This window comes from Mauremys reevesii, linkage group 7 (assembly GCF_016161935.1).
Source record: "Mauremys reevesii isolate NIE-2019 linkage group 7, ASM1616193v1, whole genome shotgun sequence".
NCBI lineage: Eukaryota > Metazoa > Chordata > Testudines > Geoemydidae > Mauremys > Mauremys reevesii.
This window is the reverse complement of record NC_052629.1, coordinates 1,479,511-1,493,935: the sequence shown is the minus strand read 5'-3', so window position 1 is coordinate 1,493,935 and position 14,425 is coordinate 1,479,511. Positions and strand designations below refer to the sequence as shown.

The 14,425-nt window shown below is 66.2% G+C and overlaps 1 protein-coding gene across 1 annotated transcript; it reads left to right on the top strand.

Moving 5' to 3' along the window:
* The first annotated feature begins 777 nt into the window (after positions 1-777).
* On the top strand, positions 778-14,131 carry UBTD1 (ubiquitin domain containing 1). The gene is made up of 3 exons (XM_039482639.1): positions 778-926; positions 10,558-10,785; positions 13,097-14,131. The coding sequence occupies exons 1-3, from the start codon at positions 857-859 to the stop codon at positions 13,480-13,482; spliced, it is 684 nt and encodes a 227-aa protein (XP_039338573.1). The 5' UTR covers positions 778-856; the 3' UTR covers positions 13,483-14,131.
* The last annotated feature ends 294 nt before the right edge of the window (positions 14,132-14,425 follow it).

Below are 14,425 nucleotides of genomic sequence, written 5' to 3'. Positions count from 1 at the left end.
GAGGGACAGACTCAGTGCCGGGGGGCGGAGCTTGGATGAAGGGCGGGGCCTGTGATTCCCAGTGGGAGGGGCTCAGGGCGCGGGAGGGGCCGGAGTTAAAGGGGGTCAGGACCTGCCCCCCGAGGCTGTGACCGTGTCCGAGCCGAGACCGGAGCAGGCCTTGGGGGGCGGGGTCACACTCAGCCCCCCCACACACACACTCCCATTGGTCCGGCCCGGCCCGGGGGCGGGGTCACACTCAGCCCCCCCCAACACACACTCCCATTGGTCCGGCCCGGGGGCGGGGTCACACTCTGCCCCCCCCTACACACACTCCCATTGGTCCGGCCCGGCCCGGGGGCGGGGTCACACTCAGCCCCCCCACACACACACACTCCCATTGGTCCGGCCCGGCCCGGGGGCGGGGTCACACTCAGCCCCCCCCAACACACACACTCCCATTGGTCCGGCCCGGCCCGGGGGCGGGGTCACACTGCCCCTCCCATACGCACAGTCCCATTGGTCCGGCCCGGGGGCGGGGTCACACGCTGACCCCTCCCCCCGTACACACACTCCCATTGGTCCGGCCCGGGGGCGGGGTCACACTCTGCCCCCCCCACTCCCATTGGTCCGGCCCGGCCCGGGGGCGGGGTCACACTCAGCCCCCTCCCCCGTACACACACTCCCATTGGTCCGGCCCGGGGGCGGGGTCACACTCAGCCCCCCCCACACACACACACTCCCATTGGCCCGGGGGCGGGGCTGCGGGTCGCCGTCACGTGTTCCGGGGGCGGGGCTCTCCGGGCAGAGCCGGTCCGGGTGCGGCGGGCAGCGGCTGCAGGGCCCGGCCCGGGCCCCCCCGGCAGGAGCCTCCGCCATGGGCAGCTGCGTGGGGCGGCCGCGCGGGGAGCGCCCGCCGGCCCCGGGCCACCCCCGCAAGCGAGCAGGTGAGCGGGGCCGGGAGCCCCGGGGGCCCGCGCTCGGTGCGTGCTGGGGGGCGGCGGAGCAGCTCCCGTGACGCGGCCGGGGCCGCCCTCGGGACCCCGCCCCGGGACCCCCCCGGCTTCCCGCCCCCGGGACCCCGCCCCGGGACCCGCCCGCGGGCCCCCCCCCCTCCCTCCCGGCTTCCCGCCCCCACTCCAGCCCCCCCCCCCGCCCGCCCGGCTTCCCGCCCCCGGGACCCCCCCTCCCGGCTTCCCGCCCCACTCCAGCCCCCGCCCACCTGGCTTCCCGCCCCAGGACCCCCTTCCTGGCTTCCCCCGGCTTCCTGCCCCTGGGACCCCCGCCCGCCCGGCTTCCCGCCCCAGGACCCCCTTCCCGGCTTCCCCAGCTTCCCCGCCCCGGGACCCCCTCCCGGCTTCCCGCCCCACTCCAGCCCCCGCCCACCCGGCTTCCCGTCCCCTCCCTGCAGCCCCAGGACCCCCGGCTTCCCGCCCCACTCCAGCCCCCGCCCCGGCTTCCCGCCCCAGGACCCCCGGCTTCCCGGCTTCCCCGGGACCCCGGCTTCCCGCCCCACTCCAGCCCCACCCGGCTTCCCGCCCCGGGACCCTTCCTGGCTTCCCCGCCCGGCTTCCCGCCCCGGGACCCCCGCCCGCCCGGCTTCCCCGCCCCAGGACCCCCGCCCGCCCGGCTTCCCCGCCCCTGGGCAGAGTCTCCCCCGCCGGTTGCTGCCCTTGCTCCCTGGGCTCCCACTTCAGGCTTGTGACTCCCCGCGCCTGCCGGGCACGGACACAGGCTGGCACAGCCCCCTGCTCTGCCCGAGTCCCCGCGGCGTGTCTGCCAGCCAAGGGGGACCCCAGCCCGGCCGGAGAAACCCGGCAGTTCCCCCCTGTGTGGCTGGCGCTCAGCTCTCTGGACAGCCCCTGGAGTCTGCCCTGTGTACCAGGGCCGTGTACAATCCGTGTACACACACGTCAGACAGGCGTGTGCAGCCTGTACCGACCAGCGCCGGGGGAGTGACAGCACCTAGCACCTGTGCTGGCCCCGCCGTGCCCAGAAACTGCATTCACTGCCCCAGCCAGGGACAAGGCAGGCCTGACGCTACCTGTCACTCCCCTGCTGCGGGGCTGCTGGGCGGCCGAGGTGCTTCTCCCTTAGAGCTGCTAGTGACCCGGCCTCGCCCCGTGTCAGGGAGCTGTGCTGGCGGAGGGCAGGTGTCCCGCCAAAGCGAGTGGCCAAAGCTGGGGAAGTCTGAGACAGCCAGAGCTTTGCCCAGCTCCCACAGTGCGGTGGGGCCAGCCTGGATCCTGCCCTGCCCGGGGCTGGCCTCAGACGCCACAGCGGACTGGTTGTGCGTTGTCCCCTGTTTGATTCAGGAGCCTCTTATAGCCTGGCTGCCCCGGGAGCAGGACGCAGCCCAGGTGTGTAATGTTCCCTGGCGTCTGGGGAGTCGTTCCTGTGCGGAGCAGGGTTAGCTGGGACCGGCTGGCTTTCAGCGGGCCTAGAACGTTGTGTGACTAGCTTTTCCGGGGGGCTTAGGGAAAAGGGGAAGAAAGCATGAAACCCAAGTGCTCTTCACCCTGCTGCTTCAGGACACAGGCTGAGGCTGAGCAGGGGACAGGGAGAAATACCCCCCCCCCGGGGGTGGGCTTGCACTGTGCCATACTTCACGGGAAGCCTCACGCATTGGCTGCTACTGGAGACAAAGCGGGGACTCGGGTGGGCCGCTGTCCTGCGGGCAGGGTCCTCCTGATCTGTTGGGCTTTGGCATTTCCTGAAAACAACGCAGCAGATTCTGTCCCGGTTCTTTATCCACCTACAGGAAAAGGGGCCGCTTCTGCCAGTGCTTCAGGTGCCTTAAAACTTTGTTTGGGGGCTATTCCCAGCCCCCTTCTCCGGGAGCGCCGGAGCGCCGGCAGCTGGAGTTGTGTAGTGGAAGCGTTCTCAGAGGAGTTCCTCTTGCCGTGTTGTTGGGATTGTGCAAGTGCAATCCTTGTGGACTAGGCTGAGTCACCTAGCAACAAACCCAAATACCCACCCAAGTCTGATTATCTACCGCCCTTCCCCAGGAAAGGCCCCACAGAGCACAGCCCTGCACGTGGGCTGTCCCCTGCTGGGACCCTGTCAGATCTTGGGCTAAGCAGGGGTGTTCTTGGTCAACATTTGGATGGGAGAACTGCAGGGAAACCGAGTGTTGGGAGAAGGGGCGTCGTGCTAGTGATTCAGTGGAAGAGACTCTGGCTGCTCATGAGCCTTAAAGATCCCCTGGGATTCTTCTGGGAAGTGTTGTTTTGTGAACCTCAGTGTGCTGGCCGACTTCTAACCGGAGCGCGGCTTTGTCTCGGCATTCTCAGCTGGCTGTGGTGTGCATTGCTCTGTGTCCTCAGCTCTTGTACCATCGCTGTTACACAGCTGCCATGCTGCACCTCAGAGGTGGATGCAGATCAGTGGTGGGTGAAGTGATCTTTGCCTGTCCCTCCCTCCCTCGCAGAGGTGTTGTGATGTTTAATTAGTGGTGTACCTGGGGACTGTGGGAGGGCTGTATTGATTGCACGGTGTGACTGCAGATTACACCCGCCAGCCCGTGATAAGCAGCTCCAAGCATTCCATGCGCCAGCCACACCAGGAGTGGGGGCAGGGTGGCTGTGGGGCTGACTCACGCTCCCTTCCTGTCACGCACTGGTGATAACTACTCTGTTTGTGGGAAGCAGGCGAGGAGAAACAGGCAGCGGGGTCACGGGGTGGGGAGCAGGGACGGAGCGACACCTTCCCAGGGAGGCTCCCGGACCTGAGCAGGGACAGGCTTGGAGCCAGAGGGGTTTTTCTGCAGAATGCCAGCAGCCAGGCCCCAGACCCGACCAGCGCATCCTTGTGAGCGCTGGCGCGGCCGAGGTGGGCAGTGCCAGAGTCGCTGTTGGACACCAGGCAGCCCAGCGGGTTCCGGGGGCCCAGGCACCGAGCAGCCCTGCTCTAGCACTGGCAAAACCAGCTGTGCTGCTGGGCGCTCCCTGGGACGTGGGGCTGCAGCGTATGGTGCGCGCTCTGCAGCCTGCCCGAGCCGGCGCTGGACATGCCAGGCGCTTGGTGCCAGCATCCGGGCTCCGGTGGGTGGGGGAGAGGCCTCATGGAGGAGGTGAGGGGTGCTGCTGCTCACAGCTGGATGGGAATGTGGAACAGGCGCTGCTAAAGCAGCGTCCCCTACCCAGGGCCTGCTTCGCCCAGCCTCTGAGCCGTGCCCAGTGGGGCTGTACCAAGGTGGCTGCAGGACTGTGAGGGCGATTGGTGCCTGGGCTCCCCCAGCTTGGGGCTGCCCTCACTGCCTTCCCCTAGCTTGTGGCAGCTGTGAGCTCTGCCACCCTGCGAGCTCGTTGCCCGGTGCCAGCGGTACAGCAAGATTGGGCATGGGCCTCTGTGCGGCGCTCAGGCGTACGGAGCAGAGCCGCCACTCTAATAACGCAGCGTCTGGCTCCGCTGCAGGAACAGCGCCCCATGCACAGCTCCTTCCACCTGCTGCGCTCCTGCCTCCTTCCCCGGGGTCACGACTCCCCACCGTGGCAGCTGCGAATACCCTAATTAGCCCCTCTGCAGAGCCCTGGCGCTGTGACTCCTCACAAACATGCAGGCACTAATTAGCCGGGGGTCCCAGCTCTCTTTGTTTTTGCAGCTGCGTGGCCATGCGAGGTGCTTCACAAACGGCTCCTTGCTGCCGAGCTCCCTGGGTCAAAGCTGGGGGCTGGGTGCCCCCTGCTCCCATCAAAGCCACGGGGAGATCGGGGGCCTCGCCTTGGCCCCCCAGTCCGAGAGTCCAGCCCTTGTCCCAGGTGTGGCTGCACTGCCCTCTTGTTTCCCCCCCGCCCCGGCCCAAGTCAGTTTTCAAACTCCTGAACTTAGCCATGGGCTGGGGAGTCGGAGCTGGGCTCCTGCCTGGCCCCACGGGCGCTCACCCGCCCTCAGCCATGTGCATGCTCCCCCCAAGGGTGGCGCTGGGGGAGCGGAGCTTGGAGGAGGCCTTCGCTCCTGTGGCCAGACTGACACCTCGCCCCCTCCTGCCATTCGGGGCATGGGCAGCGACTGGCCTGGGGTCTGAGTCGGGGGTGCTGGGGATCTGAGGGTGGACCAGCAGCTCCTCCCGGCGAAGCCAGGTCTGCATTCCTGTGGGCCCCAGCTGTGAGCACCAGCTGGCCTCGGCTGGGTCACCTTCTGCTGTCCCCAGCCCATCAGCTCCCCACCAGGCGTTGACTGCTGAGGTTTTCCTGCAGAGCGTCTGCCCTGCAGCACTCCTCGTGCTGTCCCACCCAAGGGCTCGGACAAGGCAGCAGGGGAAGTCTCCCCAGGGGGTGCTGTGAAGCTGGGAGCACAGAGCTCCTCGGGGAAGTCACTCGCTGCGGGTGGGGTGCACGTCGGCCCCAGGAGCTGGGACAGCACCTGGCTGCGTGCCTGGGAGACAGGGCTGGCTCCTGGCCTCTCGCCCCGGTGCATGGCAGGAGCCCCAGGACTGCAGCTAACTGGTGTGGGATGGGGCAGGTTTGATGGGGGTGCAGCCCACGGAGGCGCCTGAGCCAGGCTGGCAGTCGGGGTGGAGCATTGCATGCTGGGAGCTGTTCATCGTGGGTCACGCTGTGGGGTTCATGGGCCTCGTCCCCAGCTCAGAGCGTGCCACTCCCAGCCCAGAGGAGGGGGACAGGCAGCCAAACCTGCTCCCCCGGAGCAGCCCCCCCACCCCAGCCCTGGTATCCCATGGCTTTCCAACACGCGCCTGGTGACCTGGCATCTCAGACATTTCTTCCCTCTGGGCTTCCCTGCCCCACATCTGTGCATGGCACTCACGTCCGGCAGGGTTTGCCCAGACCCCTGCAAAGACTATCCCAGCTGCCGGCCTTAGCCAGGTGCCCGCTGTACCCGTTTGGGGCTTCCTGCCTGAGTAACCTCCTGTGTCGGTGAGTTCCACAGGCTGCTGAGCTCACATGCCCTAGCACCATCAGCTCTGTGCAGCGGCTTTCAGACAAGTGTCTCCCTTGAAGCTGCAGGGGCGTCGGGAGCCAGCATTGCATTTCCCCAGGTGCTGTGAGACTTGCTAGGGGCTCTTCAACAATGGCTCATGCTCCCAAGGGCTGCACCATGTCGCTGTGCCCCGACTCAGGGGAGAGCGCGCCCGCCGCCTGCCCTAGCGTGGGGCTGTAGCACTGGGGGCGGTGCTGACCCAGAGGGGCCATGCCCAGCGCTGCCCTGTGCAAAGCCATGGACACCACTGCTGCATGGGCCGGTGAACCAGCAGGGGGCAGCGCGCCCTGCAGCCCCTCCCCGCAGAGCGGATGTGGAGGGTTCCCAGCATCACTTCCTCCCCGTGCCAGGGTACCAGCCTGCGCCCGCTGCTGAAGGGTTGAATCTCCATCTCCTCCCCGCATGATGGGGAAAGGGGCATGTTGGCCTCTGCCCCCACGTGCCCTGCAGCAGCCCAGCCCCCAGCCTGCCCTTGCTGTCTCTGCCGGGCTAGCCGGGGGCTGCTGGGATGTGACAGCTACGCACTGACCGCAGCCGCCTGGGGTCGCCTCTACAGCCGGTGCATGGGCCCAGCCTGGGCCGAGCTCCCCATGTGCTGCCCTAGCGGGTGAGGTGCCAGGCCAGGAGGCATGTGCGGGCGCTGGGTCTCTGTGGAGCCGCTCTCGGTCCAGGGGCCAGGGATTGGCTGCACTTCGGCCGTCCCTGGCGCTGGTTGGGGATCCGGATCGGCTGGGCAGGAGGGATAGCTCAGTGGTTTGAGCATTGGCTGCTAAACCCAGGGGTGTGAGTTCAATCCTTGAGGAGGCCACTTAGGGATCTGGGGCAAAAACTGGTCCTGCTAGTGAAGGCAGGAGCTGGACTCGATGACCTTTCAAGGTCCCTGCCAGTTCTAGGAGATTGGTATATCTCCAATTATTACCTGTTACCTTAGGAGTGGTGGGGAACAGGGCGGCCCTGGGCGGAGGGCGAGCCGCCAGCACCCTGGATCCTGTTGGCCTGGCTCCAAGTGCAAGAAGTGGCCCAACCTGTCTTGGTTTTCCTGTGGGAGGCCCGGGGAGCGGGCCGGGGCGGGGGCTGCCTGGGCCAGGAATAGAGCGGCACAAGGCGATTAGAGGCAGCGATAAATAGAACAGGCTTAACTCCTGCGTCCCTGCCTACCTGGGCCTAGCTCCCTGCGGGACCTGCCTGCGCCGGTTACCACGTCTCTAAGCGACCTCCCGCGCTGGCCTGGCCCGGGCCCCTACTCGCTGTCGGCTTCTGGCCATGCCCCTGTGAGGGAGCAGAGGGAGTGGGGGCCGGCTGGGCCCGTAGGGCTCCACACAAACCGAGCACTGAGTGCTGCGGGGAGCGGCCCTGGCCAGCCGCGGGGGTGGCAGTGCCCGAGACATCACTATTGCTCTGCCCTGCAGGAGTCAAGCACACGTCAGAAATGCACCTGCTTCTGGGGCGCGAGGGAGCTGCGAGTGGCTCACACCCTGGCTCTGATGCCCAGGCCTTTGAAGGCCTTCACCGACAGTCCCTGGCCCCACCACCCCAATCCGTGGGGCAGCTGCTGTGCCCAGGAAGGAGGAGCTGCATTGGCCCTGCCAGGGCTGGAGCTGAACTCACTGGCCCTGTGGGCACCGCCCCACGCCGGAGGGAACTGTGGTGTCTGCAGGCTCCCCCGGGTGCTGAGCGGCTCAGGGGTGCAGAGAGATGTGGGTGCTGTTGGCCCCGTGCACAGCTCCCCCGTAGCGGGACCTGCTGGCTCAGTGCTGGCGGTCGCTAGGCTGGGCCTTGAAACTGAATTGGGTCCGAGCTCGGCCCTCACTACAGCCAGGGGCGTCTGGGGCCACCGAGGCTGCGCCCAGAGGGGTGAGGGCAGCCCAGGCTGTGACGGCCAGGGGCCCTGGCACCCTGCACTCAAGGGATGGCTCCTGGGTCCCTTTCTCTGCAGAGGAGCAGAGCCTTGCGGCGAGGGGGCCCCAACCCTGGCCATGCCAGGGGCTGTGTCCTCGCAGTGTCTCTAGTGTTTGTGGTGCTCGGGTCCTGCCTCCCCGGCTGTGCCCGGAGGGTCCCGGAGCCGCCTGGGCTGCGCTCTTGGCCTGACACGGCTTGTGGCTCCACTCCCTTTCGGGGTGGGGTGTCCTGTGCCCCGGGCCGTGCAGCGAGCAGGGCCCAGGTCGCGGCTCAGAACTGGTCTGGTCTCAGGGCAGTGCTTGAATTCAGGCTGGAGGGGTGGGAGCAGGGCCCCCCAGCAGTTTCCCAGGGGCCCTTCTCTGTGCGAACTGGCGCCAGCTGCCGGTGCGTGGGGCTGGGGACAGGCTCAGCTGCCGCCTTCAGGATCGTGTGCACCCTGGGGCCCTGGGGGGGGGGGGGGGCTGCGCTGGAGGAAGTTGGCACAAGCAGCGGGGCTGGGCCCAGGTCTCTTTTCACTGCCCACACAGGCTGCTCCGAGGGCATCGTGCCAGTGTTCCCTGGCCGAGCAGGGCCTGGCATGCTCCCAGCTGCCCCCGGTGCCGGTGTCTGGAGGGCAGGGGGCTGGTACGGGCTGGTCCTGTGGGCGGGCTGCGTTCATGCACCGGAGCACAGGGGAGTGGATGAGTCCCGGCTGCAGCTGCTCTCCCAGCCTTTCGTCCTTCAGAGCCCCCGCAGCCCTGATGCAGCTGGCCTGGCCCAGGACAGCTGTGATCTCTGCCCTTGTCCTGTGCCACAGGGGCGCCTGGCCTCTGGCTCGGGCTGCAGAGCATGGGGGGTTGGGACTCATGCCCTCGGCACCCCGCTGCCTGGACTGGTGTCCCCTGCACTCCCTGCCCGGGCGCTATCCCCGTTCTTGCAGGGTGGGTTTGAACATCTAGCGCACAGAGCAGCATGTCCAGGGCATTGCTCTGCTGGGCACAGGTCGCTGGCACACACTGGCGTACCCAGCCGTGCCCATGGTCCCTGGGGGAGCCCAGCTGTCTAGCGTGCCCTGTACACACACCCAGGAGCAGCCTTTCCCCATGTGCCCTGTGGCTCCTGAATGCCGAGCGAGAGGAGCCCGGTGGGGCAGCGCCTGCCTCCTCAGCCAGGAAAGCTCGGGGCGGGTTCTTGCTGGGGGAGACAGGGCTGGCACTGGCGGTATGGGGCTGCCTCCAGGAGCTCCCTGCAGGGCTCCCAGCAGGTCCGGCTGGCCAGGCGGCAGGGAGAAGGCTGGGGGTGCCCTAATCCCCGTGCCCGGGGCTGCTGGAGGTGCAGCAGCACCCTGGCCTCAAAGTCACAAGATCAACCAACGAACTGGCTGCTGGCACACAGGCTGCACCTGCAGGGCTTGTTCCCTGGCTTTCGGGCCCCCGCTGTGGGGCTCCCTTGTGCCGGCCTGGCGGCAGTCCTCTTGGGACGGTGCCCTGGCCAGCAGCCAGTCCCTCTCTAAGCCGTGGGTGAGTTACGCCACCCACCTTGTACCGGGGGGCACCATGCCTCTTCTACAGATGGGGAAACTGAGGCATGGGCAGCGACTTGCCCAAGGTCACACATGGCAGGCAGGAAGAGAACCCAGGAGTCCAGGCAGCCCTGTACGTTAGTCCCAGTGCATCCTTTCTTGTCTGCTCCTTCCCGGCCCCCAGGAGTGGCTCAGCCCTGTAATCCCCCCGCTCTGACTCTGGCTAATTCCCTGAGCTATAAATACTGCCCTTGCCGGGGCCCTCTCAGCCCCTGCAGCTGCCTGGCAGGGGTGGGATTAGAGCAGCTGACTGGCAGGGGCACAGGGGCGCCTGCCTCTGGCCAGGGCTCCCAGCTAGGCCTCTCCTGATGGTGAGAGCTGCATCTGTTCCCGTTAGCAGGGGAGCCAGAAACCTGCAGGCCCCCTCTGAGGGCAAGGGAGAGCCAGGGAGGGGGCTGGTTTGTGGACTGCAGCTGTGCCCTGCAAGGGGGCTGGGCAGGGTCCCTGGGACCTGAGGAATGCTGCCCCTCACTCCCGACCTACAGCCCCCTGCTAGCCCAGCCCTGGGCTCCCCCTACCCAGCTGTGCCGGTGCCCCTCACTCCCGACCCGCAGCCCCTGCTAGCCCAGTCCTGGGCTCCCCCTACCCAGCTGTGCCGGTGCCCCTCACTCCTGACCCTCCACCCCTGATAGCCCAGCCCAGAACCCTCAATATCTACCCCCTGAAGCTCCTCCCACCCCTTTCCCTGCCCCATGCCTTGTGCCTCAATGTCCCCCCATTCCTGCTTGTGGGACAAGGCACCCAAGGAGACCCCAGCTAGTGCAGGTGGCCTCAGCCCAGGCGACTGACCCTCCCCAGGCCTCGCCTGCAGGGCCTTGCCCAGTCCTTCCTCTCAGCGGGGATGGAGTGAGGCTGTGGCTCCGGGGACAGGGCTAGGGCTGGGCCTGGCCTGCCCTGTGGGCACTGCCTGGTGCCTGTGGGGTGTCAGTCCTGCGTGGGGGAGGGGAGCGAGCATGGACTCAGACTGTGATGGGGGCAGGGGTCTGCAGACAGGTGCGGGGGCAGGGGCACTGGGGGGGGCAGGGTCTGCAGGTGGGTGCTGGCCCAGATGTGCCAGGAACAGGGGTCTGCAGGTGGGTGCTGGCCCAGCTGTGATGGGAGCAGGGGCGGGGGGGGGGGGAGACGGGTCAGGGCGGGTGCTGGCTCGGGGCCCCTGCTGAGCTCTCTGCCCCCCCCAGGCCACAATGAGCCCCTGCGGAAGGAGCGGCCCAAATGGAAGAGCGACTACCCCATGACGGACGGGCAGCTGCGCAGCAAGCGGGACGAGTTCTGGGACACGGCACCTGCCTTCGAGGGCCGCAAGGAGATCTGGGATGCCCTGAAGGCGGCTGCCTACGCTGTGGAGGCCAACGACCATGGGCTGGCCCAGGCCATCCTGGATGGCGCCAGTATCACCCTGCCCCACGGTAGGCAGGATGGGGATGTGGGGCAGGAACCTGGGGCCAGCGGGGTGGGAGGGGGACATGCGGTGGACACATCAGGCAGGATGGGGACCTGGGACAGGATGTGGGAAGAGGACAGAGACTTTGGGCCAGCAGGGTAGGAGGGGGACATGGGGCAGGGACTTGGGGCCGGTGGGGTAGGAGGGGGACATGTTGGCCGGGGGTGACCCAGGAGTGGGCCCTGCACTGGGGGAGCCCCTGGAACCCACTGACAGGGGTGGCTGAGATGGGCTGTACCCCCAGGGTGAAGCCTGGAAGCTGTTGGAACCACTCTGCCCCCAAACCATTCAGCTGGACTGGCCTCTCAGACTCCTGCTGATGACACAGCCAGCCCCTCTGGGCCCTGTTATAAAAAATATACGGAGCTACACCTCTCTCCTAGAGCTGGAAGGGCCCCGAAAGGTCAGCGAGTCCAGCCCCTGCCTTCACTAGCAGGACCAAGTATTGATTTTGCCCCAGATCCCTAAGTGGCCCCCTGAAGGATTGAACTCACAGCCCTGGGTTTAGCAGGCCAATGCTCAAACCACTGAGCTATCCCTCCCCCCTGTTATTACCCAACACAACAGTAGGTGGCGCCACACACCCAGCTGAGTCACCTGAGTGCTTTACCTAGGCCAGGTATTGAGGCACCAGCCAACGTCCCAGCTCCTGAGCCTGGCATCCCTGCTGGAGCATAAACCCAGACTGATAGCGGCCTGCGCCGCTCGGGGGCGTGTACGGTGCAAGCTCATGAATTAGCCTGCTGCTCCCTCGCTGTGGGGAAGATACGCACCAGCCTTTGTTACAGAGCTGAGATTCCCTAACTCTTCACTCAGAGACACACAGGTTAAGATAAAACATGAAGCAGGTTTATTAACTACCAAAAGATCCATTTTAAGTGATTATAAATGACAGCGAACAGATCAGAGTAGATTACCCAGCAAGTAACAAAAGCGCAATCTAAGCCTAATATACGAGACGGGATTTGAATCAAACAGCGTCTCACCCTGTTCGCTAGTACAAGCCGTTTGTCGGTGTTCTGCACACGGGCGGGAATCCACTCTTCCAGCCTGGGCGTAGCACGGCCCCCAGTTCACTCTTTGGTCCTCAGGTGCTGCGTTGTAGAGGGAGTGAGGCCCCTTGGTGGTGTCACTTTTCCACAGGGTGGGAGCCTCTTTGTTCCAAGCCAGGTGCCCAGCTCAGTTTGTGGGAGAAGACAGGTTCCGAACTGGGGTTCAGTATCATGTGGTCTGGTCACATGCCCTTGCGTGCCTCCCCCAGTCACAGCCGCCAGTATCCACAGGCTGTCGGAAGGGTCCCCAGGTGAGGACGAGCCTTTTCCAGGGCCTATAGTTTCTGCTGATGGGCCATTAGCACGGTCGAGCTTGTACCTGAAAGGCTAGTTGTGGGTGTTACCCAGAGCAAGCACATTTGAAATACAGCTACATGCTCAATCGTCATAACTCCAGAGACACAAATGATACAAGCCTACAAATAGGAGAATCATATTCAGCAAATCATCACTTTTCCATTGACACCCCACATGACACATTTTGTACAAGGTCCATCACAATTATGTCATACTCATACCATTAGGACGAATATGGGGCAGTGTCACACCAGCCATCACTGGACCCACACCATCCACCCTGGGGGGCTCCCTGTGCCCCAGCTCTGCTCTGGGGGTGCTGGGGGCAAAGGCTCCCAGACCCCACTCTGCCCACCCAGGATCAGGATCTCCCTCAGCTCAGCTCCAGGCACGTGGGCAGCTCACGTGGCTCAGGTTGCTGGCTTCTCCCAGACTCAAATGAAGAGCCTCAGAGCTGTGCAGCTCAGGGGGTCCTGGCTGTGTCTATCCCGGAGCCCCAGCTCCCCCAGCCAGCTCTTAGATCCCAAGAGGAGAATCCGTCTGACCCCTGGCACCCAGGCACTGAGCCATGGTGGCTGAGAGGCCGCACTCCCCCTGGCGCACAGGGGCTGGGGGATCTGCGGGGCAGGGAAATGGGGGTAAGGGGCTTCAGGCGGTGGATTTTGGGTGTCCTGGGCTGGAATACCATCGGGCTGCAGATTGGGATTGAGGGGCACTGGTAGGGCAGAGCTGGGGGGCCCCAGGGCTGGGCTAGCCGGGGCTGTGGGTTGGGATTGAGGGGCACTGGTAGGGCAGAGCGGGGGGGCAGGACTGGGTTAGTGGGGGCAGCGGGTCGGGATTGAGGGGTACCAGCAGAGGGGTCTGTGCTGTAGCTGTCTCCAGCTCCTTCCCCTCATCCCTTCGCTGGCATCTCCGGCTCCCCCGCAGGGTCCCTGACCGAGTGCTACGACGAGCTGGGGAACCGCTACCAGCTGCCCGTGTACTGCCTGGCGCCGCCTGCCAACCTCATCCTGGAGCGGGGCGGCGACGAGAGCACGGAGCCCCCGGAGCCGGCGCCCAGCACCCGGCGTGAGTTCCCGCTCAAGGTGCGGCTCTCCACTGGCAAGGACCTGCGGCTGAGCGCCAGCATGGCCGACACCGTGGGGCAGCTGAAGAAGCAGCTGCAGGCGCAGGAGGGCATCGAGCCGGGCTGGCAGCGCTGGTTCTTCTCCGGCAAGCTGCTGACGGACCGCACGCGGCTGCACGAAGCCAAGATCCAGAAGGACTTTGTCATCCAGGTGATTGTGAACCAGCCGCTGGTGCCCAGGGACTGAGCTGGGCCGGCTGACGGGCGCAGGGGCTGCTGGGACCCAGGGAAACCCAGCAGGGCCCTCAGAGCCGGTGAACTGAGTCTCCAGCCCAGAGGCGACAGCCCGCACTCGCCCACCGGGCACGGCTGGGCACACAGCCCCGGGCAGAGCCGCACCCGCGGGGCTTGCGCTCGCCTCTGCTCTGCGTCGATCCTCCCCCCCTTCGTGCCTGCTGCTGCCCCCCGCTGCAGCCGCGGGGTGGGGGCTCACTGGCATCAGCACACGGCAGCCCCCTCAAAGCCCTGTCCCTGGAGGAGGTGTGTGCCCAGCAGTCTCGGGAAGGGCTGCCGGGGTGGGCGGGGCTGCGGGATGGGCGGGGCCTGTCTCACCCCGTCGGCACTTGGACACTTTCATAAAATGGTTTTGAGGTTTGAGACCAAATCTCTTCCTGCAGGAGCCGCATGCCCAGGGCGCCAGGACCCTGCAGTGCCCAGGGCGCCTGGCACCTCAGGCTGCCCTCCCGAGCCCGGCTCCTGGGGCAGGCCAGCCTGGCACCTCCCGTGCAGGCCGGGCGCTGGGCAGGCCGGGCGCTGGGTGGGGCCGGGCAGAGGACATCTCTCCCGGTGTCTATGGGTCTGCGTATTTATCAATAAAGCCTTTTTAGCTTCTCCCAGCCCCGCTGCCTCCAGCGCCTGCTTTCACGTCGGCCAGGGCTGGGGCACAGGCACGGGCCGGCCAGGCTGCATTGACACCTGGCACTGCTCCTTACAGCTGCCCCGTCCCAGCCCAGCCCTTGGCCCCTGCGGGACAGGGTAACGGCCTCACCCCTGCCCCCCCGCCCCTCATAGCTCAGAGCCACCCACCCCACTGCTTCTCCCGTGTCATCAAAGGGGGAAACTGAGGCACAGCCAGCGACTCCCCAGTCACTAGAGCAGAACTGAGAATTGAACCCAGGCGTCCTGGTGCC